Source organism: Coccinella septempunctata, chromosome 8 (assembly GCF_907165205.1).
Source record: "Coccinella septempunctata chromosome 8, icCocSept1.1, whole genome shotgun sequence".
NCBI lineage: Eukaryota > Metazoa > Arthropoda > Insecta > Coleoptera > Coccinellidae > Coccinella > Coccinella septempunctata.
In genome coordinates, this window is record NC_058196.1 from 19,736,224 (window position 1) to 19,764,045 (window position 27,822).

General features: G+C 35.5%; 2 protein-coding genes and 1 long non-coding RNA gene across 3 annotated transcripts in view; 1 reads left to right on the plus strand and 2 right to left on the minus strand.

Annotated features, from left to right (window-relative positions):
- LOC123318670 (putative nuclease HARBI1) overlaps nt 1-19,086 on the minus strand; it is a 46,382-nt gene extending 27,296 nt beyond the window's left edge. Inside the window, exon 1 of the mRNA XM_044905355.1 lies at nt 18,885-19,086. The gene's annotated coding sequence lies outside the window, so the exon portion shown is untranslated. The remainder of the gene's footprint in view (nt 1-18,884) is intronic.
- On the plus strand, nt 6,676-9,568 carry LOC123318669. The gene is made up of 4 exons (XM_044905354.1): nt 6,676-6,938; nt 6,988-7,095; nt 7,157-7,240; nt 7,290-9,568. The coding sequence occupies exons 2-4, from the start codon at nt 7,002-7,004 to the stop codon at nt 7,523-7,525; spliced, it is 414 nt and encodes a 137-aa protein (XP_044761289.1). The 5' UTR covers nt 6,676-6,938; nt 6,988-7,001; the 3' UTR covers nt 7,526-9,568.
- Nucleotides 19,087-21,762: 2,676 nt separating the features above from the next.
- On the minus strand, nt 21,763-27,810 carry LOC123318672. The gene is made up of 3 exons (XR_006538389.1): nt 27,622-27,810; nt 24,103-24,366; nt 21,763-23,613 (listed from the first exon to the last, which is right to left on the minus strand). It is a non-coding gene; the product is annotated as an uncharacterized LOC123318672 (long non-coding RNA).
- Between the last annotated feature and the right edge of the window lie 12 nt (nt 27,811-27,822).

Below are 27,822 nucleotides of genomic sequence, written 5' to 3' on the forward strand. Positions count from 1 at the left end.
TGAAGAATCAAATAGGGAGACCATTTCAAATATACCTATCGATACGGTTACTTGGATCAGATACGGAAGAAGAACATATATAGTTCCTCTATTCCGTCTTGTAGCAATGCATTCAGAAGTCCTACTCCGAAACGAAGGAAAAACCAGTCAGATACCAGTACGACAGATAGCAGTGATGCCAGTGGAATTGATTCACTTCTTATGGATTTATCCAGCAGCATTAAAAGCATAACGGAAAAAAAAGTGCATATTTCAGATGAATACGAATTATTTTCGAAATATTTGGCATCAGAATTGAAGGACATCGGTGAACAACATGCCAAAATTTTAATAGACGATATCCAGATGCTGGTGATAAATTTCAGGAGAAATTTTAGGGCTGGTTGATGAGAATCCCAGCAATATTTTTTCTTACTTGAAGTTATGTGATTTTTCTGTATTATTTTTGAGTGTGTTTGACCTGTTTTCTTCACATGTTATACTGATATTTGAAATAAACATTATTGAGATCATTGTATCAATTGATAATTCTTTCATTTGATTGATCTATTTGGTGTATTCCATATTGGAAAATGTACATCTTTTTTTAAATTAATATTTCATGGAAGTAGAGATATATTGTGCATGAACTGAGAGATCAGTTAGAAGCTTCGAAATATTACGCCAAGAAAGATACTGGCTTTGAACGAATTGGCAGTGAGAAATGTATATTAGCCTTTTTATGGTTTTCTAGTAATGAATCTACCTCATTTAGAGATGTAGCTCAGAGATTCAATTTATTTGTGAGATAAATTCCTACAGCATTGTAGTAGATGGCAAAGTTATTATTTGTCAATCAGTAACTGAACGCAGAAACATTCCAGAGGAATTTGCAAAGATGGGTTTTCCAAATGGCATTGGCTGCATATATGGCATACATATAAGGATTGAAGCATCCATCGATGATGTGGAATTTTGTATTTGAACAGAAAGAAATATTATTCTATTCAGATAGTTAAATTAATTAATCGAATGAATTTGCTTCAGTATTAACACTTCGTCGGGTTTCTGTTTAGAGGCCTAAGAAAATTTCGAATTGAATTCGAAATTTTGGGGTGGACAGTAGCCATCATTCCTAAAAAAGATCAGCTACTATTAACTCTGATGAAACTGAGATTAAATTTACTCCACAATGATTTGGCCTGTAGGTTTAATTGCAGCCAAGCAACTGTTTCAAACATTATATCAACATGGGTTTACGCTCTCCATGAAATTATATTTCTCCAACTAATGGAAAGTATACCTTCAAGAAATAAGAATGAACAATGTATGCCAGCTTGTTTTAGTACATTTACAAATTGTCGAATTGTACTGTACCGAAGTGCATAAAGCCGTCGTCCGTGAAGGAACAAAAATCCACATATAATTCATATAAACACCAGAACACTGTGAAGGGTTTAATTGTTGTTGCTCCAAATGGTGTAATAACCTTTGTCAGTGACCTATGTGCAGGATTCACGTCGGATGAAAAAATTGTAGAAGATTGTACAATTTAAAAAAAATGGTGGTTGACCGAACATGAGCGGTATAACTCTGTTTCAAACAATTACCTAGCCTAAATATTGGCTTGAGCAGGAAACGGTTATCTGCGTTGCTTAAGTTACGTGTCTTAGACCTTATCGTCTCAGGATACCTGTGCCACAAGATAATCCGGAGGAGGGTGCCTGAACGAGTGAATCATCGTACAACCACCAATGAAAAGCACATAGCTTTTGCAGCATAGAACGTCAGAACCTTGCTAGACAACCCTAAGGCCGACCGACCAGAGAGGCGAACTGCCCTAATCGATAAGGAACTGCAACGAACATCCATTGCAATATGTAGTTGCCCTAAGCGAGACACGCTTTTCGGACGAAGGTAGCTTGGTAGAACAAGCGTTTCTGGAAGGGCTTGCCGGAAGGGAAAATCAGAAACGACCTGGCCGCCAAACTAAACGAAAATCCAGTTGGCATCTCAGAACGTTTAATGACCCTTCGCTTTCCTGCAGCAAATAACACGTTTGTGAACATCATTGCAGTATACGCACCCACTTTGAACTCCTCTGACAATTTAAAGGACACCTTCTACGAAACACTCGTTGCTACATTAAGTAAAATCAAAAAAAGGGAACGAATTATTCTCCTTGGAGACTTTAACGCCAGAATGGGTAGATGTCAAGACTCAGAACTGTGGCCAGGAATAATAGGGAAACACGGCACAGACAGCGTCAATTCGAACGGAGAACGTCTGCTGGCTCTTTGCGCAGAACACAATCTCTGTATAACGAACACCTATTTTATTACGAGACCCCATTCAAGAGGGACCTGGCGCCACCCGCGCTCAGGGCATTGGCATTATTTCGACAATGTAATCGTGAGAAGAAAAGATCTCAAAGAGGTATTGACACTAAACCCAGAGCAGATTTGGAGTGCTGGACTGATCATAGGCTGGTAATCTCGAGAATGAAGATCTCAGTGCTCCCAAAATACCTACGCAAGCCAAAGTTACTAAGAGAGCGCCTTCGAATCTCCAAACTACAAAACCCTTCTACAAAAGAAAGATTCACGATTTCCGACAAAGATAGCCCAGAGCTACTGGTGGTGAATAGAGGATTTCTACTCGATGACATTTGTATGGAAAACAAGATGAAATTATACGACCACCATTTACGAGGAATAGAAAACAGTTTACTCTTCAAGAAGCTGAAAATAATTTATTTATTGCGAGGACAAGAGTCCATATTGAACGGGTAAACCAGAGAATCCCAGAGCTACTGGGATCCTTTCAGCAGAAATGAAGTCCTCCCTACTCAACGAACGAAGGAACACGGAAGGCAAACAGTGAAGAACACACTTTTAGAATATTTGAAAGGAACTAGGTACCATCTACACTTACAGTTCCAAAAAAAAAAGCTAAGAGTTAAACCTGGCAACTCAGTGGAAACAGATGACTTTCTGTGTGATACAAGCAAGGCAAATCTGAAAGAGTAAATGAAACCGAAAGTTTTTCGGAGGATGAAATATTGAATGGAAACTGGTCTATCCTCTTCATTAATCAACCAGAAAAAACCCTGAGAATAATCCGTATGGAATTCCGCGTAAAAAACAAAAAGTTTCATATATTTATAATGAAGGATGAAAAAATGGAATATCTATGACCGATTATGTTGGTCTCAGATCTAAATTATATGCTGCGAAAACTTCTAACGTTGATCTCAATGTGAAAAAACAACAATGGGTGGAAGAAGAGAATGAAGCTGATGAAATAGAATCCATGCGTCGAAATTATGGTACCACCATTTCAGGCTAAATTATTATCACCATGAGTGAACAAGGTATTAGTACTAAAAAGAAAACAGTTCATAATTGTAACTGCTGTGTTTACAATTGTTCTTCAAGAAAAGGTAAAAACGGGGCAATTCATTTTCATAAATTTCCCAAGAAAAATGCCTCCACAGTTATATTTCTAATAGCTTGGGCATGTTGGAGAAAGTTGAAAGATGAAAAGAGTAGATGAGAAGATTATTGATGGGGAAACCTGTTACCAACAGCATGCGTGTTTGTTTCCTCTATTTCAAGGATAGCAATTATGTTGCTACAGGTCAGTAGTAGGTATATGAATTTTCAATATAATTTGTTGATGAATTTTTTATCTTCATTTTTCATATGTTCGGTACTACATACAGTACCATGAAAGCCCTCAAACTGAAAGCTCTGGAAATTTACCAGAAAGGAAATTTTCAAAGACAATTAATAGGGCCAGCACTGCATGACGCAAACTGAGGTTAGAAAATCGAAGTGCTTTTAGAGGTGAGCATATTAATCCACAACTCACAACTGATGCAATTCATTCACATGAGTTGGATAGTACAGACACCCAAGCAGAAAAAGGTATTAGAAATTTCTGACTTGAATGAAGATGAACCATCAGTTATGAAGGCGTCATTGATTTTTCAAATTATTAAAAATGAGAATCTAGTGGAATATCATCAAGATAAAGGAATTCAAGTGCGGAGTGGTGATCTGACATGGAACTTCGTAAGCACCATTGAAAAGATGAGCAGTTGAATTCCTTGACTGGAATTTCAAATTTTAAAATGTAGAATTATTTTGTTGAGTTAATTTCCAAGTTCTACCCACATCGAAAAATGCATAAAGTGAGTACCAAAGAAAGGATCATTTGGGTATTCATGAAACTGAAAATGTCGATGAAGTTTATAGTGTTGTCATTTCTGATCAGGGTTTCTCAAACTACTGTAAAAAATATTTTCAGTGAATATATTGCAGACTAAGCGAACATCCTGAAAGGCTGTATTCAGTGGCCAAGTTCTAAAGAGATATCAAAGAATTCACCACTTTGTTTCAAGAATTTTACTGAAATTCCAGTTATGAAGGCAGAAGTTCAGATAAGTCAATATTGAAACAGAGAAGAATAATTGAACAACTAGAACCCTCTAAAGATTAGGTGATGGTTGACAAAGGTTTTCTAATCGAGAATATTTGTGAAAAGAATTCAATTCGATTGACTAGACCTGTTTTTCTGAAGAATAAGAAGCAATTTTCTGAGGAAGAAGCTACATTGAATGTAGCAATATCCGAGGCTAGGGTTCATATGGAAAGAGTGAACCAAAAAATAAAGATTGTTCCCTCACCATTGATACTAGTCAAAGATATTGACAACATTTTGGTTTTTTGTGCTACGGTGAATTTGCGAACACCCATATGGGATGATGCTAAATTTTTCAAAAACTGATTCTTGTATACAGGGTGATTCAAAAGTCGAGGCGAAATCCAATTTTATAATCTACCGTCAGACTAGAAATGAAAACGTTATTTCGAGAATTATTTGTATTGATGGCACTCATGGAACCAACATGAGGAATAATGAATTGACCATTGTTTTAGTTGAAGATGAGAACAATGTTGGATTCCCTGTATCCTTTTTGATATATAATCGTTTGCATCAAACGATCCAAAACATTTTTTTTAGGTCATTGAGGGAAAGGCTTGGAGAATATATCAAATGTGAGTATTTTATGACAGATGATGATGCCAAATATTTCAAAGCATGGTGCCAAGAAATGGTGAAGGATGACAAGCCAAGACGTTTGTTTTGCACATGGCATGTCATAAGGAACTGGAACATCCAAAGCAGAAATAGATTGAAAAAAATAGAAAACAAAAAGGAAATGAAACACAGAATGAGGCAGATATTGAAGGGAACAACCAAATTGCTTGAATTGAAAGAGGAGTATTTCAAATATTTGGAAGAAAACTGTGAATATAATTTTTTGAAATATGAGTTGTGATGTTAGCAATTTAGGAAACTCAATTCTAATTTCATATTGTCTCAGACACTATTTTCAGAGTGGTGAAAGAATTATATTGTGGTCCCACTGCTATAGGATAAATGTTGATATTAACACTAACATGGCTATTGAGAGCCTTAATAAGTGATAAAATACAATTTATTGTATTTTATCACTTGTATCACTATTGTATTTTATCACTTGTATCTCTATTGTATTCAAGGGAAACCAGAACCGACGGTAAATATTTAAATATTTATACACTTTAATTATGTGATTTCTCGGAATATATGGATTTCAGAATATAAAAATTATTAGATTTTTTAGAAGATCTTGTAAAAGATAAAATGTGGAAGAAATAATTGATTTGGAGAGATCCAACACAAATTCCTACCAAAGCAGAGTGAATCGAGAAGTTCATATAAAGGCTGAAAAAGAAGTACAGGACAAAGTCCTAGTATCAGATCCTGGTGAGTTTAGGGTTTTCTCGACGTCGGTAAGTGGTAAATTTTATATAGTTAAATATAACGATATGTGCGACGATGAATGCAGAACCATGTATTGTGACCAATGCAAAATATGTATTCATAAGTATCAATGTCAGTGTTACACATTTATAACTGCATTATGTAAACATATTCATGCAGTTGCTTTGGTCGAAAAGAGGCGATTTTGTTGACTGTCCAGAGAAAATATATGAAAGGGAAAAGGTTTACGCATATATTTGGTGCATCGAAGAGAGTGAATGATCATCCTCCTGTCGAAGTAACTTCAGGAATGATAACATTTTTTACCCCACCCATGCTGCAATATGTGTTTCGAGTTTTTACAAGTAGAAAGTGTTCTACCAATATTACGTAGACACCTACCAGGTTGTATAAATACTATTTCAACGAGCCAAAATCGAAGCCTAGCAACTTTGAACATATCATATGTTCCTTTGTTGTGGTCTTCTTCTGTCTATTTCAAGAATATAACGAGTAACTTCACAACATGTTCAATCTGATGACTGGAATGTCAACTCTTGGCGCAGTAACCAAACTTGCAGGTTATGTTCCAGCCGACACCACTCATCGCTTCACAATCACCTGAGCATGGCCGTCTCACCAAGACGCCTCAAGCCTTCTCATCAACGCAATTTTTGCGACATCGCAAAAAGAATTGATTTATATGTAATATGCGAGGAGCATTTCGACCCGCATTGTGTGGGACCGTACAAGAAATTGAAAAAATTCTCCTTACCAACACTCAACTTACCTGGTAATGAAGAAGTTATTAGTGATAAAGCATCTCTTTCAAACTTCTGTTTTTGTCTTTACAGATGATCGTGCTGATCCATAAAGAAAAGATATATCTTTGCTGAAACCTACTGAAGACAAACCATCTGATCGAGAAGTTATGTACTCAAGATGTGATTTCTTGATTAGTCAAAACAAACTATTTACAGAATATTCAAGTCGAGCACAACCTTCAACTTTCAAATTAGAAGACTCCCCGAAATAATTGAGGGTACTTGTTCCTAAAAGGGTATACAGCAGAAGAAAAGGTATTTCATCGGTAACAGAGACATTTGGTTCAAAAAAGAAGCAGCAATGTGAAGATACCCCAGAAGGTACTATCTTTTGTAATTATTTGTTCAAGTGTAACTTGTTATTTTATAGAATCTCAACCATTAATGGATGAGGATCCTCTGCAGGGACAACCTGCCGCTGACTCTGTAACTGATCCTGTACCTCAGGAGAATGCGGAATGGGAAGATGTGCAAGAAGGTATATGTATAGAGTTTTTAGTAAATGTTTTTCGAATGTAATGATTGGCATTATTATTCAGAATCTGAACCAAGGATGGAAATGAGTCTTGGGACAGAAGTTAAGAATCTGAGTGGGTCGTTTTCGAGGACACCTTCAAGGAAAGGTATATTTCTTGATAAAATTTAAAATCTCTTTCGATAAAATTTTTTCAGCTAATACAAAAAAGATGAGCGCTGGAGAACTGTTTCTGTTACAGCAGCTGAGGACTATGAAGAAGAAAGTTCTCAGGCTAACGAACAGAAACACAGCCTTGAAGGGGACAATGAAGGCCTTGAGGAATTCAAATGTCGTGGAAAAACTCAACAATGTGAACAGAACAACATTAAACTTTTCTTATCACAACAAGCGAACCAAAAATTGGAAAGGGGGGTCGTCGGTTTTCTCTTGACGACAAAATTTTTGTCCTTTCCTTATATAAACAAGGTGGGAGAGGATATAGATATCTATCTAGGATATTCAGTTTACCTTCAAAACGCACGCTGACGAATTTACTTAGTAACATTCCGTTTGAGTGTGGCATCAATTCCCAAATATTTGAAAGTTTGGGAAATGCGATTGGTGAGCTGAAAAGATCAGAGAGATATTGTATCCTCATGTTTGATGAAGTTGCTCTAAGTCCTGGGCTGTCATATAATTTTTCCGGCGATTATATTGAAGGAATCGTGGACTTGGGCAGTGGTGAACGCAGAGGAGAAAAATATTAATGTTTGGAAATAATAGAGGCATATAGGGATATTCCCGCAAATGCTCTAATTAAAGCAAAAACTCGTAGTAATTGCAGAATGCTTAATCCATCCAGGACATGTATTACTATTTTTCATGAGTTTTCTCAACAAGTATTCAATGCTATTCCAACTAGAATAAATACATTCCATATCAAAAAAACCATCATTAACGAGTTGCGAAAGGAAAACATTGTAATGTTGTTTTGTTCTCAACATAAGGGGATCCACAAAGAATTCATTGAATTTAGCGTTAAATTCATTTTGCTTTTCTACATTGGAACAGCAAATAACATTATTCGTGGTAAAATAATTAACAATATTTTTCTGATCCCATCATGAAGATGGCATCAACTATTCACTTTCATCACGAATAATGTTAAATATTTTATATGAACGATTGGAAAGAAATGTTATAAATTGAAATAGAAGTCATAACTTCAATTGTGAGAAGTTTATATGCAATTAAAATCACAGTAAAGTCAATCACTGGTGAAACTTTTATATTTACCCAGTCTCTATGGGTACTAAAATGGCTTCCCAGGTAGCAAAATACGACGAAAATTATGTCGAATTGAGATGAAGATGAAGAACAATCCATCTCTTTGGGTGTTTTTGTTTACACTATCATAACCTAATTGTCAATGCAGGTTTAAACTTGAAGATAATTTCGAAGTTCAGATTTGAAATTCAGCCAGATATTACAATTTTTTCAAGGTATTCCCCTTGAGCTTGTTTTACTGAAAAATACTGATGGAGAATTGCAGCATCTCTAATAAAGGAGATATTCTTCAATAATGAAATAATTCGCTCATACGTTTTACTTCTACTCACCAAAAGCGTATAATTTTCTCAAACAGTATTTTGTTCTACCTACTGGTAGAACTATAAAAAAATGGTTACAAAGTTTGAACTGTGAACCAGGCCTCCTAACCCAGGTTTTTGAATATCAGAGGCTCTATTTTTTCTTCTTGTTAGTTTCAGTGAAAATTTCAAGTGCCCCGTAGCATATTTTCATATAAGTAAATCGGATTCCAATATTCAAACACAACTCATAACTACAATTGTATGAAGTTGGAATAGCAGTTAAGTTAATGACTGGTGACGGGGCACAGACAAATATTGCCACCTTCAAAAATTTAATATGTGATCTAAGTACCACAAATATGAAATCCTATTTTTCGTATCCTTGTGACCGGACTGTGAAGATTTTCTGCTAACTGGATCCATGTGATATGGAAAAACTGCCGAGAAATACGTTCGCAGAAACAAATTTGCAGACCGCCACAGGATTTTTGGCAAATTGTCAAGGAATTACAGAACACACAAAGAGAAGGAAGTCTAAGGTAGGCTAATTCCCTGTCGTCTCAGCACATTAATTATAAAAATAGAATTATGAATGTCAGATTAGCTACTCAAATTATACGTGATAGAGTAGGGGGATAGGGTTTTACTTCTTTTAACAATTTCGCGCAATATAAACGCAGCTTTACAACTCAAATCCAGCAACACTGAATTCAGAACAACGCGATGTACATATAGGCGGTACAATTCACAACAATAAACGAAAGACTCTTCTTCGTTCAGGGTAATGGATATTGTGGTAAAACATATCTGTACAATGTTATAATAGATTGCTGTAACGAAATGATGGAAATATCGATTTCCTCTCTTACAGCGAATTAAGAGGATGGTTCCAGAAGTAACCGTTCTTTTCTATAGGTGGCGGTTATACTTAGTGAGAAAATTTTGTTTATGCAGAGCTCACAGTAAACTACAATTCCTAGACAGAAGACTCCAGGATTTCAACTTGTCAGGTGCAAGTAACGGGGACGATTAAGATATCGGATCGGATCCCAACACCTCAAATCCAGCAACACTGAATTCAGAACAACGCGATGTATAGGCGGTACAATACACAACAATAAACGAAAGACTTTTCTTCGTTCAGGGTGATGGATATTGTGGTAAAACATATCTGTACAATGTTATAATAGATTACTGTAACGAAATGATGCAAATATCGATCTCCTCTCTTAAAGCGAACTAAGAGAATGGTTCCAAAAGTAACCGTTCTTTTCTATAGGTGGCGGTAATTATTAGTGAAAAAATTTTGCTTATGCAGAGCTCACAGTAAACTACAATTCCTAGACAGGTGCAAGTAACGGGGACAATTAAGATATCGGATCGGATCCTAACAACTGAAATCCAGCAACACTGAATTCAGAACAACGCGATGTATAGGCGGTACAATTCACAACAATTAAATTCACAACAATTAACGAAAGACTCTTCTTCGTTCAGGGTGATGGATGTTGTGGTAAAACATATATGTACAATGTTATAATAGATTACTGCAACGAAATGATGCAAATATCGATCTACTCTTTTAAAGCGAACTAAGAGAATGGTTCCAGAAGTAACCGTTCTTTTTTATAGGTGGCGGTAATTATTAGTAAGAAAATTTTGCTTATGCAGAGCTCACAGTAAACTACAATTTCTAGACAGGTGCAAGTAACGGGGACAATTAAGATATCGGATCGGATCCTAACAACTGAAATCCAGCAACACTGAATTCAGAACAACGCGATGTATAGGCGGTACAATTCACAACAATTAAATTCACAACAATTAACGAAAGACTCTTCTTCGTTCAGGGTGATGGATGTTGTGGTAAAACATATATGTACAATGTTATAATAGATTACTGCAACGAAATGATGCAAATATCGATCTACTCTTTTAAAGCGAACTAAGAGAATGGTTCCAGAAGTAACCGTTCTTTTTTATAGGTGGCGGTAATTATTAGTAAGAAAATTTTGCTTATGCAGAGCTCACAGTAAACTACAATTCCTAGACAGGTGCAAGTAACGGGGACAATTAAGATATCGGATCGGATCCTAACAACTGAAATCCAGCAACACTGAATTCAGAACAACGCGATGTATAGGCGGTACAATTCACAACAATTAAATTCACAACAATTAACGAAAGACTCTTCTTCGTTCAGGGTGATGGATGTTGTGGTAAAACATATATGTACAATGTTATAATAGATTACTGCAACGAAATGATGCAAATATCGATCTACTCTTTTAAAGCGAACTAAGAGAATGGTTCCAGAAGTAACCGTTCTTTTTTATAGGTGGCGGTAATTATTAGTAAGAAAATTTTGCTTATGCAGAGCTCACAGTAAACTACAATTCCTAGACAGGTGCAAGTAACGGGGACAATTAAGATATCGGATCGGATCCTAACAACTGAAATCCAGCAACACTGAATTCAGAACAACGCGATGTATAGGCGGTACAATTCACAACAATTAAATTCACAACAATTAACGAAAGACTCTTCTTCGTTCAGGGTGATGGATGTTGTGGTAAAACATATATGTACAATGTTATAATAGATTACTGCAACGAAATGATGCAAATATCGATCTACTCTTTTAAAGCGAACTAAGAGAATGGTTCCAGAAGTAACCGTTCTTTTTTATAGGTGGCGGTAATTATTAGTAAGAAAATTTTGCTTATGCAGAGCTCACAGTAAACTACAATTCCTAGACAGGTGCAAGTAACGGGGACAATTAAGATATCGGATCGGATCCTAACAACTGAAATCCAGCAACACTGAATTCAGAACAACGCGATGTATAGGCGGTACAATTCACAACAATTAAATTCACAACAATTAACGAAAGACTCTTCTTCGTTCAGGGTGATGGATGTTGTGGTAAAACATATATGTACAATGTTATAATAGATTACTGCAACGAAATGATGCAAATATCGATCTACTCTTTTAAAGCGAACTAAGAGAATGGTTCCAGAAGCAACCGTTCTTTTTTATAGGTGGCGGTAATTATTAGTAAGAAAATTTTGCTTATGCAGAGCTCACAGTAAACTACAATTCCTAGACAGGTGCAAGTAACGGGGACAATTAAGATATCGGATCGGATCCTAACAACTGAAATCCAGCAACACTGAATTCAGAACAACGCGATGTATAGGCGGTACAATTCACAACAATTAAATTCACAACAATTAACGAAAGACTCTTCTTCGTTCAGGGTGATGGATGTTGTGGTAAAACATATATGTACAATGTTATAATAGATTACTGCAACGAAATGATGCAAATATCGATCTACTCTTTTAAAGCGAACTAAGAGAATGGTTCCAGAAGTAACCGTTCTTTTTTATAGGTGGCGGTAATTATTAGTAAGAAAATTTTGCTTATGCAGAGCTCACAGTAAACTACAATTCCTAGACAGGTGCAAGTAACGGGGACAATTAAGATATCGGATCGGATCCTAACAACTGAAATCCAGCAACACTGAATTCAGAACAACGCGATGTATAGGCGGTACAATTCACAACAATTAAATTCACAACAATTAACGAAAGACTCTTCTTCGTTCAGGGTGATGGATGTTGTGGTAAAACATATATGTACAATGTTATAATAGATTACTGCAACGAAATGATGCAAATATCGATCTACTCTTTTAAAGCGAACTAAGAGAATGGTTCCAGAAGTAACCGTTCTTTTTTATAGGTGGCGGTAATTATTAGTAAGAAAATTTTGCTTATGCAGAGCTCACAGTAAACTACAATTCCTAGACAGGTGCAAGTAACGGGGACAATTAAGATATCGGATCGGATCCTAACAACTGAAATCCAGCAACACTGAATTCAGAACAACGCGATGTATAGGCGGTACAATTCACAACAATTAAATTCACAACAATTAACGAAAGACTCTTCTTCGTTCAGGGTGATGGATGTTGTGGTAAAACATATATGTACAATGTTATAATAGATTACTGCAACGAAATGATGCAAATATCGATCTACTCTTTTAAAGCGAACTAAGAGAATGGTTCCAGAAGTAACCGTTCTTTTTTATAGGTGGCGGTAATTATTAGTAAGAAAATTTTGCTTATGCAGAGCTCACAGTAAACTACAATTCCTAGACAGGTGCAAGTAACGGGGACAATTAAGATATCGGATCGGATCCTAACAACTGAAATCCAGCAACACTGAATTCAGAACAACGCGATGTATAGGCGGTACAATTCACAACAATTAAATTCACAACAATTAACGAAAGACTCTTCTTCGTTCAGGGTGATGGATGTTGTGGTAAAACATATATGTACAATGTTATAATAGATTACTGCAACGAAATGATGCAAATATCGATCTACTCTTTTAAAGCGAACTAAGAGAATGGTTCCAGAAGTAACCGTTCTTTTTTATAGGTGGCGGTAATTATTAGTAAGAAAATTTTGCTTATGCAGAGCTCACAGTAAACTACAATTCCTAGACAGGTGCAAGTAACGGGGACAATTAAGATATCGGATCGGATCCTAACAACTGAAATCCAGCAACACTGAATTCAGAACAACGCGATGTATAGGCGGTACAATTCACAACAATTAAATTCACAACAATTAACGAAAGACTCTTCTTCGTTCAGGGTGATGGATGTTGTGGTAAAACATATATGTACAATGTTATAATAGATTACTGCAACGAAATGATGCAAATATCGATCTACTCTTTTAAAGCGAACTAAGAGAATGGTTCCAGAAGTAACCGTTCTTTTTTATAGATGGCGGTAATTATTAGTAAGAAAATTTTGCTTATGCAGAGCTCACAGTAAACTACAATTCCTAGACAGGTGCAAGTAACGGGGACAATTAAGATATCGGATCGGATCCTAACAACTGAAATCCAGCAACACTGAATTCAGAACAACGCGATGTATAGGCGGTACAATTCACAACAATTAAATTCACAACAATTAACGAAAGACTCTTCTTCGTTCAGGGTGATGGATGTTGTGGTAAAACATATATGTACAATGTTATAATAGATTACTGCAACGAAATGATGCAAATATCGATCTACTCTTTTAAAGCGAACTAAGAGAATGGTTCCAGAAGTAACCGTTCTTTTTTATAGGTGGCGGTAATTATTAGTAAGAAAATTTTGCTTATGCAGAGCTCACAGTAAACTACAATTCCTAGACAGGTGCAAGTAACGGGGACAATTAAGATATCGGATCGGATCCTAACAACTGAAATCCAGCAACACTGAATTCAGAACAACGCGATGTATAGGCGGTACAATTCACAACAATTAAATTCACAACAATTAACGAAAGACTCTTCTTCGTTCAGGGTGATGGATGTTGTGGTAAAACATATATGTACAATGTTATAATAGATTACTGCAACGAAATGATGCAAATATCGATCTACTCTTTTAAAGCGAATTAAGAGGATGGTTCCAGAAGTAACCGTTCTTTTCTATAGGTGGCGGTTATACTTAGTGAGAAAATTTTGTTTATGCAGAGCTCACAGTAAACTACAATTCCTAGACAGGTGCAAGTAACGGGGACAATTAAGATATCGGATCGGATCCTAACAACTGAAATCCAGCAACACTGAATTCAGAACAACGCGATGTATAGGCGGTACAATTCACAACAATTAAATTCACAACAATTAACGAAAGACTCTTCTTCGTTCAGGGTGATGGATGTTGTGGTAAAACATATATGTACAATGTTATAATAGATTACTGCAACGAAATGATGCAAATATCGATCTACTCTTTTAAAGCGAACTAAGAGAATGGTTCCAGAAGTAACCGTTCTTTTTTATAGATGGCGGTAATTATTAGTAAGAAAATTTTGCTTATGCAGAGCTCACAGTAAACTACAATTCCTAGACAGGTGCAAGTAACGGGGACAATTAAGATATCGGATCGGATCCTAACAACTGAAATCCAGCAACACTGAATTCAGAACAACGCGATGTATAGGCGGTACAATTCACAACAATTAAATTCACAACAATTAACGAAAGACTCTTCTTCGTTCAGGGTGATGGATGTTGTGGTAAAACATATATGTACAATGTTATAATAGATTACTGCAACGAAATGATGCAAATATCGATCTACTCTTTTAAAGCGAACTAAGAGAATGGTTCCAGAAGTAACCGTTCTTTTTTATAGGTGGCGGTAATTATTAGTAAGAAAATTTTGCTTATGCAGAGCTCACAGTAAACTACAATTCCTAGACAGGTGCAAGTAACGGGGACAATTAAGATATCGGATCGGATCCTAACAACTGAAATCCAGCAACACTGAATTCAGAACAACGCGATGTATAGGCGGTACAATTCACAACAATTAAATTCACAACAATTAACGAAAGACTCTTCTTCATTCAGGGTGATGGATGTTGTGGTAAAACATATATGTACAATGTTATAATAGATTACTGCAACGAAATGATGCAAATATCGATCTACTCTTTTAAAGCGAACTAAGAGAATGGTTCCAGAAGTAACCGTTCTTTTTTATAGATGGCGGTAATTATTAGTAAGAAAATTTTGCTTATGCAGAGCTCACAGTAAACTACAATTCCTAGGCAGGTGCAAGTAACGGGGACAATTAAGATATCGGATCGGATACCAACACCTCAAATCCAGCAACACTGAATTCAGAACAACGCGAAGTATAGGCGGTACAATAGTAAGACTAACATGTAGGCCCACAAGGCTCTGAACCATTCAAGAACAGAGTAGCGAAGCTATTGATAGTTTTCAACAACCATGAAGTTCAGAAGTGAGTGCAAGAATTCAAGGACGCCCTTAAGGAAAGATCGAATTTCGATGTTTCTGATTTCAAACACCCAAATGACCCTGTCTGAACTGTATGTCTTGACTCTTCATCTGAAATTTCTGTTCAGCTTGAAGACATCAACGCACCTATTTCTAATAGCCCCTCAATTAGTCTTGAGAAATCACCTTGTAATCGAGATGAAGACGATACTGTAGGACCTTGTTCCCTTTCAAAAAAAATTTCAGATAACCCCGTATCATCCCCAATAAAAACTTTTAGCAAGAACAATGCTGATAATGTAGATGTGACGGACAAGTATTTATTTCGCACGGAAAATAAAACAGGAATTTTAACACAAGCCGGACTCAAAAAATCAGATCCTACTCCTAAAGAAAACATCATGTATCAAGTACATCGTAATGTACAATCTACTTAAATTTTGTAAATTGAAAGCATTAATTGATAAAGAACACACTGAAATGACAGAAGTGGAAACTTCGTATACTGATGGTAAATTTCAATTAATTGAAGAAAATTCAAATCAAGTCACGAGAAATTTCATCAATAGTCAGTTGATAAATTTCAATAAGCCAAGTACAGGTCGAAGATGGTATGTAAATGATAAAAAAACTTTTGCCCTTTCCATTTTTAAAAGGAATCCTATAGGCTTCAAAAATACCTGAGAGCTTTTTTCCAATTACCATCTCCTAGGACTCTCCAGACACTTCTCTCAAATATCCCTTTTAAATGTGGTATTTTAAGGCCAGTCAGGGAACATTTGAATGCTCAATCTGAGAAAATGCTTGCGCTGGACAGATGTTGTGTCCATAATTTTCGACGAGATATCTTTGTGCAGTGGCTTTTCGTATGGAAGACACAAGCAAAGAATTTTGAGCTTTGAAGATTTGGGTTCACTAGGTCGAACATCTAATCCAGCAAATCATGCGCTGGTTTTTATGATACGGGGTATTGAGGTAAATTTTAAAGTACCAGTAGGTTATTTTTTCACCACGGATACTGTTAAATTCGCTGATTTGAGTAAACTCATTGTGATGGTAATTGGGGCCTTACAAAAGTAGTGAGGATAGAAGTTGTGCTGCAGTCTGTGATCAGGGTAGTTCAAACAGAAGTGCACTCAACTCACTGGTTCAGAACTGCACTGATGATAAGCCATCTTCTTACATTTTATAGTTAATGAAAAACGAATTTTCACAATTTATGACGTTCCCCATCTTTTAAAAAACTTCATAAATAAGAGCAAATTAGAATTTGAAAAGGGAAAGTTTGCAAGTATGGAATATATAAAGCAAGCTTTCCTTACAGATAGAGATAAGCGGACTTATAGTTTAATTCATAGATTAAATGAAAACCATTTCAATTTCAACGACACTTATATGAAAATGAAAGTAAATGTGGCAGCCCCTTAGTGCCACGATGGCGGGAGTGATAGAATTGCTTCACGTATGTGGAGAATTGAGTGTTGATGCATTAGGAACTGCAGAATTTTGCCATCTGATGGATGATTTATTTGATTCACCGAATAGTTCACAGTTTTATAATATTCAAGGAAAAAATGTCGATGTGCACTGTCTAAAAACTCACCTCACTTAGAATTTTGGTCCAACCTATTGCCTGAATCGAAGAAATGGAAAATTTTGGAAAATGGGAAACTTAAAAATATTTTCAAATTTGTTGAAGATTGGCAAATTAGTATGAAATCAGCAGGTGCAAGTAACGGGGACAATTAAGATATCGGGTCGGATCCTAACACCTCAAATCCAGCAACACTGAATTCAGAACAACGCGATGTATAGTCGGTACAATTCACAACAATAAACGAAAGACTCTTCTTCGTTCAGGGTGATGGATGTTGTGGTAAAACATATATGTACAATGTTATAATAGATTACTGCAACGAAATGATGCAAATATCGATCTCCTCTTTTAAAGCGAACTAAGAGAATGGTTCCAGAAGTAACCGTTCTTTTTTATAGATGGCGGTAATTATTAGTAAGAAAATTTTGCTTATGCAGAGCTCACAGTAAACTACAATTCCTGGACAGGTGCAAGTAACGGGGACAATTAAGATATCGGGTCGGATCCTAACACCTCAAATCCAGCAACACTGAATTCAGAACAACGCGATGTATAGGCGGTACAATTCACAACAATAAACGAAAGACTCTTCTTCGTTCAGGGTGATGGATGTTGTGGTAAAACATATCTGTACAATATTATAATAGAAACAAAGGCTTTCGTCCCAAGCACAACAGGGGTGCAGTTCTTGTTGGCATTCCCTCTCAGTAGTTTTGTTCTTCTCTCGTTCAAAAGTCTTCGAAACCGTGATACGCAGTGTGTTTCGCATATCATCATCTCTTATTCTTACTAGTGAAAAGTAATCAGTGAACCGTGTCCGACTGAATCACCACTACAACCGAGTTTGACCGAGTATCTAAACAGATAGTTTACACAGAGTTGAGGTTGCCAAAACACAGGACACTCATATCAATCAAAAAGAGGACAAATAGGTTCCACCCGACGGTCTCAAGCAAACGATTGAAGTATACCTTGAACTGCCTGCAATAAATCTAAAGGATATAAGGTCAGAAATGTCCATTCACTCATACAGCGGTTCCGAGCTAGGAACGTGAAAAAAAAACCCAGTTTCTATAAACACTGATGTTTTTGCTCGAATAATGCTGTAAATAATTTCTCAATGGTTTGTTTGACTGTAAATATAATTGTTACGAGTTAAATTAATCAGTCTTTCATTATTCTCCTCCTGACAGCATTCGATGTCAAGAATGCATTCAACACAACTGGATGGAAGGAGATACTAGAAGAACTGAAGAGGAAGGGCATATCCGAACACGTACAGAACGTCATCAAGAGTTACTTCAAGGACAGAACACTGAGAACGTCGCAAAAAAAAGTAAGACTAACATGTGGTGTCCCACAAGGCTCTGAACCATTCAAGAACAGAGTAGTGAAGCTATTGATAGTTTTCAACAACCATTAACTTCAGAAGTTAAGGATCTGAGTGCAAGAATTCAAGGACACCCTTAAGGAAAGATCGAATGAGAAAGATGAGCAGTGAGGAGTTGTTCCTGTTCAGGCAACTGAGGACTTTGAAGAAGCAAGTTCTCGCGTTGAATAACAGAAACGTAGTCTTGAAGGGGAGAATGGAGGCCTTGAGGAGTTCGAACGAGGTTGAGAAACTCAACAATGTGAACAGAACAACAGTACAATTCTTCCTCTCACGACAAGCCAACCAAAATTTGGAAAAAAGGGGTCGTCGATGTTCTCAACGACAAAATTTTTGCCCTTTCCTTATATAAACAAGGTGGTAGAGGATATAGATATCTATCTAGGATATTTAGTTTACCTTCTTTAAGCACCCTGACGAATTTACTCGGTAACATTCCGTGTGAGTGAGGCATCAAATATTCGAAAGATAACTGGTAACAACTAGCGTTAGACAGGTCACAGTGGAGGTCTTTGGTACACAGTTATAATGGAGAATCGAGAAGCGGCGGCCAGATCTGGTTGGTGACTATCCATGCCCTGAGTGTGGAAGGATCTGCAGGTCACGGTTGGGTCTCTTTAGTCACAGGAGGGCACACAGTCGCAACTAGCCCTAAGAAGTTACAAGTTGAATTAAAATGTATTTCGATGAAAATACAAGTTTGCGGCAAAAAACGATTTTGAAATAATCTTTTCAAACTGATGAATAATGCAGTGTTTGGAAAAACCATTGAAAATATCAGAAACCATTAGTTGAGTTGTAAAACAAATGATATGATATAGATCGTGCGGAGAATTCAATTTCTAGTCGAAAATGCATGCGCTGGACAGATGTTGTGTCCATAATTTTCGACGAGATATCTTTGTGCAGTGGCTTTTCGTATGAAAGACAAGAGCAAAGAATTTTGGGCTTTGAAGATTTGGGTTCACTAGGTCGAACATCTAATCCAGCAAATCATGCGCTGGTTTTTATGACACGGGGTATTGAGGTAAATTTTAAAGTCCCAGTAGGCTATTTTTTCACCAAGGATACTGTTAAATTCGCAGATTTGAGTAAACTCATTGTGATGGTAATTGGGACCTTACAAAAGTAGTGAGAATAGAAGTTGTGCTGCAGTCTCTGATCGGGGTAGTTCAAACAGAAGTGCACTCAACTCACTGGTTCAGAACTGCACTGATGATAAGCCATCTTCTTACATTTTATAGTTAATGAAAAACCAATTTTCACAATTTATGACGTTCCCCATCTTTTAAAAAACTTCAGAAATAAGAGCAAATTAGAATTTGAAAAGGGAAAGTTTGCAAGTATGGAACATATAAAGCAAGCTTTCCTTACAGATAGAGATAAGCGGACTTATAGTTTAATTCATAGATTAAATGAAAACCATTTCAATTTCAACGACACTTATATGAAAATGAAAGTAAATGTGGCAGCCCCTTAGTGCCACGATGGCGGGAGTGATAGAATTGCTTCACGTATGTGGAGAATTGAGTGTTGATGCATTAGGAACTGCAGAATTTTGCCATCTGATGGATGATTTATTTGATTCACCGAATAGTTCACAGTTTTATAATATTCAAGGAAAAAATGTCGATGTGCACTGTCTAAAAACTCACCTCACTTAGAATTTTGGTCCAACCTATTGCCTGAATCGAAGAAATGGAAAATTTTGGAAAATGGGAAACTTAAAAATATTTTCAAATTTGTTGAAGATTGGCAAATTAGTATGAAATCGGTAATGGCACTTTGGAAAAATTTAAATCGAAAGGGCTCATTTTTCTAAATTTAAGGAATTCAAATCAAGATCCCATCGAGAATCTTTTTGGACAGATAAGGCAACAAGGTTATTTCAATACCAATCCCACATGCTCTCAATTCAAAACCGTCATAATAAATAATATGAACACTCCAATTTCCAAATCCTATAATTGTGAGGATGATTCTTGTAAATATTTAGGTGACTTTGGCAATTTAATTAGAAAATATAGTGTAAGTGATTAGACGGCGAAGATGCTATGAAGGAAGATTGAGGAAAATTAAGCAACTCCTTATGTAGCGGGATTCGTTCTGAAAAAGTCGAAATTGACGGATTGCGTGCAATGTAAAAAAAAATTGTCTTCAGACTCGGTTTTAAGTCAGCATTTATTCATAACATTCAAGGAAAATGATGGAACTAAAAGACTGAATTATCCCAGAGAGAAATAAATCCAATTTGTAGATATTATACATAATGAATTATACAAATTTTTAGATCATTTTGGCCATTGTGAGAATTTACAAAATAAATTTGTTGAAATGTTAAAGTGTCATTATAAAAATTTCAAGTTCTGTTGTCTTCATAAAGTTTCTGAAGATATCATCGAAATTAATTTTCGAGTAACACTTAAAATATTTAAGGGAAAGAAATTTAAAAATTAAATCTGTTAGTAGTGGGCATATCAGGAAACAGATCATAATATTTTCTGATAGTAAAGTAACGCCATCAAAGAAGTTGAAATTAACTAACTATCAACAAATGGATTAGTTCTCACCTTCTAAGACTGAATTGAACAATTCACTTTTTATGATGAGATGATACTGCCTTATTTTTTGTTTGTTTCGGTTCACAAAATCCTCATCGAATGAATGCACTGTGATTCTCTCAGCTGGATGAAACCCGATTTCGACTACTTGAAAAAGACTGATTTTGACTGCTCAAAGACCTGTGATACTGATACCGAAATGTGATATCATTACCAAAGACTTTTTTCAAGCTTGGTGCAAACGAACATTTGGGAAATCAGTTTATTGCCCCTTTTGTTCTGAGATATTTATTTATATTTATTAACCTTTATTATGAAGTGTTGATTGCATCATCACAAATGTGATTAGTTATAAAGTTCTCGTTTCTTTTTGTGTTACTTTGGATTATGTATACTCGTATGGATATTTATTTATTTAGAGTTTGACATATTTATTTTACTCCTAAATAAATATGTGTATTAGGTTTAACTTTTGACATTATTGTTTTTTTATGGGTATATTTTGATTTGTTGTTTCCTGGTCATGATTATATGAATTGTAAATATTCTTTGAAAATATAACCTGGCCCAGTGTAAATAATGGTAACTATTTTGTAGGTGTGGAACTTGACTACATATTTTAAATATTAATAAATTAAAATTTCACCTTTCCAGTTATATTTTGTAAGTGCTTAGTACAGATTTGCATTATTGATAGGCAGGTTCCACAATTGTCACTACCTTTTTCCTTCTAGGGGTTCAAGTTCTTTGAAGTGAATGGCAATAAGTTCATTCTTTGAATTAACAACCAACAGCAAATTTACACATTCATAGTAATATGTGAAAGGCAATAATTATATTGCAATAAATATCTATTATTCCGCCGAGTAAAATTTTACATTTTAAAAATTGTCATATAGAAGTATTTTTCTGGGATACTCATTTTTAACATCAGTTTTCATTGTCATGAATGAATTCTTTATTAATCTATAAAAAGTTCAATATATAAATTTATTAATTGAAATTTATTGTCTCTGATATGCGGAGAGTACTTGCCATTTGAAAAATGTTATGTACTTTGTGCGGAATCCTGTATTTGTTGTTATAACTGACCTGAACCTATGAAAAAACTTTCTTTTTTGTTTGGTCCACCCTCGGGTCCACAAAAGAAATTCAAAGAATTTACCTGCTGTATTGTCAAATTTGCCATGTCATGGTACCCAAAATGAGCGAAGTTGTAAACGTTATTTATTATTCCTCAAGCCCGTTTGCAACAGCCGAGAATTTTCTAGAGAATTTACTCGAGAATTCATGCGCCGTTAATTATTTACAGTTACATACGCACTTTCGGTAGAATTCACTGTTCAGTTGCATACAAAATAATCTCTGCCGTTTCCTTGCCAAAATTTGGCATAGAATTCTTCAGAGAATTCTCGGCTGTTACAAACGGACTTAGAAGATAATTTTCGACCATATTCGGAATCACGATGCGATGCATATATTTCAATCCTACAGAATAGATGTGAGATTGTAAAAATTTGTTACGGTTGAATACATATAATACAGGGTGCTTCACAATTCAGTGCAATAATTTTTGGGATATATCTCCCGGGTTATTTCAAGGCAAACATTCCATACAAACATAGGTCCACAAGCTCTCAGTTAAGCCCGTTTGCAACAACCGAGAATTCTCTACCAAATTTTGGTAAGAAAACGGCAAAGATTATTTTGTATGCAACTGAACAGAGAATTCTACCGAAAGTGCGTATGTAACGGTAAAGAATTCACGGCGCATGAATTCTCGAGTAAAATCTCTAGAGAATTCTCGCCTATTGCAAACAGGCTTCACGTATGAATTTTTTTTCAGTCTTTTCTTGATAGCTCATTCAGTATACGAAAACAATGAAAACGTGCCGGCGGTCCGAAAATTTTGCAAATGAAACAAGGAATTTATTTTAAGTTTTGAAATAATACACGTAAAAAACTTGGGGAGATATGAGGTAAAAAAACAGCGGACGAAATATCACCTATTAGATTTCCATAACTATTTGGCAGGATCGATTATGTACAGCCAAATATGCCGAAATCTGTAGGAGCTACGAACAAAAAACCGAAAAAAAATTCAAGCTTTTAACACTCCCTAGTTCCTGACTGTTTGCGGATCTTCATTCATATGAACTCATTTCGGGTTTAAAATTATTCAGAGAATATTATAGTATAAAATTATCACACTAAATTTTAAACACCCGGATATTCAGAGCTTTTCGATCCTGTTTTGTATCGAAAATATTCCTCTCTTTAATATTATCGGTGTTGCCGATGATAATGAAATTGTAATGATGGGAAAAAATAATTATTTCTTAACTGATATTTCGATTGCAACTTTCTTATCATCATTCCTGTCTGGACAGTTTTATGAAGCGTATAAGTTATTTTCGAAACTCAAATTTCCTAATAAAAAACAAATACATACCGAACTGTAGTAACCCAGGTACTAACGGAGTAGGAAGTAACATTTAGGTATTTTGTCGCTTCATAATCCAACATGGCAATTTTGCATGGGTAGGGTATGTCGCATTTGAGGTAGACTGAAAATTTACTCAAATTATCATTTTGTTTTAGCGAAGAATTTTCGGTTCATGGTTATCAATAGTTTATCATGTCACCTTGAATGTGTAATACCATGTCAATAAGTTATTCACCATATTTTATTAAGTACCAGGTATAGAGATATAAGATTATACGTCTTTATGTTAAAGGCTATTTTTTCAATTATGTATCACAGGACTATTGAGTAGAGTTTTAAACTTGGAAAGCCTATTGTGTCGAAGTTTATGCCTGTGTTGGCATAATCATTGATGCTTAGTCTCTTAAAAGTATCTGCTATCTTGATATGGCAAATGGTCGTTTTATAATTTCGATAGAAGATAATTCTGAATTAAAGAAACGTTGTGTTTAACTCATTTACTCTCAACAAGTTCACCAAAATTGTTCAATACGTTCCTGATAAAATCATACTTTTATTACAACAAGTCATTCTTAGGTGTGTGGAAAATACTAAAAAAAAAATCACTTACCATGTTTCCGAACATTTTGAAGTAGATAGAAAGGAATGCCATCAGGACCCAGGCACGAGGAACGATAACGTGGGTCCAACTGTTGAAACTACATTCTACCTTATCTGATACCTCCACACTCTACACAGTCAGAAGACACACAAAAACAGTTTGTGCGTTTGTCTATTGTTTTGCCTACAACCAAGTTTCCGATTGTGGAAGGGATGGAAAGTAACCGGCAAGGGCGAGCGTCTGTCTGGTCTGCTCGTCTGTTCAGTGGCGTAACTACCGAAGAGGCAATTATTGGCTTTATTCGGGTTCGACTTTCGGACGGTCCGAGAATTGTTCTAGAACTGCGCAAAACTATTGCGCCCTAGTATTAAATCCTCTGCGCAGTTCTAGAACCATTCTCGGACTGTCCGAAAGCCGAACCCGAATACAGCTATTGTTGATCCATGAACGCCCTGAGTGAAGTCACAAGAACTCTCTAATCGCCTTACATGTGAACCGGCAACACTTATTGCCATTTCTGATCACCAAAGACTTATGATTCTTCTGAAATTAAAAAATCTAGTACCTATCTACATTCCGGATGATTTCAATATTCCGAAAGAACTTATGAACTTTCATGTGATTCGAAAAATTTAAAATAATTCATCATTCGAATTCACTCAGCCATGCAATGTCAAAGATGGAAACCAGAATTTCTAATTTGCCCATGCGAACTACAACAATTCGGTTTCGCTTATCGAGCAAAGAACGCATATTATTATAAATATTGGTATCGTATATAGTGATATATTTACTCCATTCACTTTTATTTTAGCACTCGGTTGGCCATGAAATAATTTTCTAAAGTATTTGTAACTAGAACGGAGTAAGGTTGGCACTCATGAAATGTGCTTTGTCATAACGCCGTTGCCACAACCATTATCAACTTATTACAAAAATGCTTGAATGTGATTGTATAAGAGAAGACAGGGTTTCAAAAAGTGCTATTTAGAATTCAGGTCCACTCATTCAAATAGAAGGTAACCCTGATATTCTAATATCTACAATATCTGATATATTGCGAACATATTCGATGTAAGTAAACTTATGTAATCATCCGAATCTAAACGACTTATATTCTAACTGAATGTTTCCGCAATCGGAAACATTGTCAATGGAATGAAGAGGATGACAAAGAATTTCCTTCTATTGGGAGACCCAAAAATGTGGTGACATTTGAGAGTTTTATTTTAGGGTGAACTTATGCACATTCACAGATTAACGATAACGGAAAAACATCCTTCTTACATGTGCATAAAATTATTCAATGCACTTCCAAATAATATAAGAATTTTAAATAACATAAATATTTTCAAAAAAAGACTGAAAAACTGTCTTATTGATATTGAGCCCTATTCACTGAGCGAATACTTTGTAGCTGCAAAGCGTTTGTAGATGTATTTTTGTGACGTCGATTTCATTTGATCTTTGTACGAAATAAAGTTATTATTTATTTATTTATCTATGCGAAGAATTACTACAGGATTTCCGATGAATGTCATCGTAGAATAAGTTTCAGAATTTTAAATTCTTCATTTGACTTCATCTTTACATAGTAAATGTCTCAAGGGATCAATAAATATAAAATAATGATTATTATATGAAAGTATTGAAAATGAACAGTCATAAATACGAGCCAGTTGTCCTGTTAACTATTGATTGATGTGAAATTTGTGTTTAAAGGTGAAGTTCCCCTTGCCTTCAGACTTCCTTTAATTATTTTGACTTTCATTGATGCAAGATGATTTTTTGTTGAAGAATTCAATATTCTTGTAATTATCCGTTTATTCCTTCGAGAGATACCCATTCCCTACCACTGCATCAGATGTATTTCATCTTCGCGTTGATTTTTTTGAAATCTACAATTGATGTAACGTCTTCAATCTTTAGCCAGAGAAGATTAACTATCCTCAAGCTACTGCATATTATGTGTCAATAATTCATTTTTCTTCCATAGCAAAAATAAAAATATTCAAAAACTGATCTCTTGTATTTTCCATAAAAATAACTAGATTTGGTATGCCTTCGTATAAACGTCAATTATGTTAGTCACATATTTTCGACTTCATATTTTCTGAAGTGATTCGTCATTATGATAAAACACGTAATTACTGAGACTTTTACGTAGAACGGACAACAGATTTAAAACCCAAAAATGTTTTGACAAGCGGCATAACCCCACATTTTCGTACTATACAGAGTGAAATGTGTCAAATTTCCTTGGCCAATAGAGTGCTTAAATAAAAGTTAATGGAGTATATATACTCAATCATTATTGGGGGTGGTGATCACAAAAACAAACACTGACAGAGAATGTCATCCGTTTCAAGATATATAATTTCATATCTTCTTGACTGTTGTCGAATCTAAAGAAATTGCTAGGCTCCAGTTTTTCAAAGGCAGTCTAATTTTACCTAATTCGGATGTTCTATAAGTTTCAAAGGATTCATTTTTTTTCTAACTGAGGTAGTAACTGAATTTTGAATCGAGTCTTTCAAGTGGTGAAAAGGTAACGAAAAATGGTTTTTCTTAATAATTTTCAATTCGATTTTGGAGTTGAAGGGAAACTGCCATCAGAGCATAAAAAAGCTCAGAAGGGGCCCCAAAAAAATCTTGCCTCCCGGCCTATATTTTGAGCTACGCCACTGCGTCTATTCATGAATGGACGCAGACGTCCAAATCAGTAGTCAATCGGCAGGCAACTGTAAAGAAGATAAGGAAATTTTCACGAATTCTTTTGATTCCATAAATTCTGAATCCTCAATATTGCAAACTTTTTTATAATGAGATAATAAATTTGTTAGTTGAGACCATTTACTGAAAATAAGATCGGCGGGAAGAATCCACTTCAAATCTTTCGGAGAGATCTCTACATCTTTAATAAATAATGACAATTGTAGGTTTCTATCGATTTGTACCGAAACATCCACAGATACGGATTTTTCAAAATTAAGAATATAAAAATAAATTTTATTATCCACTTTCTTGATCTCCCATCCAGATAAATCAATTTTAATTGAATAATTATTGATGAGGTCTTCGAAATCTTTAATTATATCATAACTCGAATCATTATCCTTTTCAATTAGATTCTTACTACGTAAGAGTTTATCAGTCCTGGCTTTTTTTTTGATTGATTTCGGAGGAGACTTTGGTACATCTAGAAAATTTTTTGGAATAGCGTTTTGTTTCAATTTTGGATATCTCAACAGAAGCATTTTAATAGTTCCATCCGCAAGTAAATATTTCTCCTCTTTAATCACGTCACTTTCTTCAAAATGCTTTTCGCAAACCGCACTATAAGTGGACGGAATAAAATTTTGTCTAGGTATAGCTTTTAGCCACAGAAGCTTCAGCTTTTCATCTTTCGGGAATTTAAAACAACTCACGTACTTCCGATCTTTAGTAAATGAATAATTGCTCCTACAGGAGGGAACACAACATGTTCGCACCATTTTCGTCAATAATGTCGTTCTCGAATGCTCTCACCCAAATTAACGTAGAAAATTCGCTGTGAACAATTCCAATTCACCTCACAATATCGTACTTAATTCAGGCCAGTTATTCACGAAGAAATAATCCAGCGAACGAAACAAAACACGTGTCAAATTTCAAAACTAACCTAACGACCAAATTCACGTTCTCGACGTTGGATGTTGTAAAACAACTGAATGAATTGAATTGAGCCGA

Bases quoted from the DNA above. Each gene is read 5' to 3' on its own strand.
- LOC123318669 (XM_044905354.1), top strand. From the start codon at position 7,002: ATGGATGAGGATCCTCTGCAGGGACAACCTGCCGCTGACTCTGTAACT. The intron at 7,096-7,156 runs GTATATGTATAG...ATTATTATTCAG, and splicing joins ATGGGAAGATGTGCAAGAAG to AATCTGAACCAAGGATGGAA. The intron at 7,241-7,289 runs GTATATTTCTTG...AAATTTTTTCAG, and splicing joins GAGGACACCTTCAAGGAAAG to CTAATACAAAAAAGATGAGC.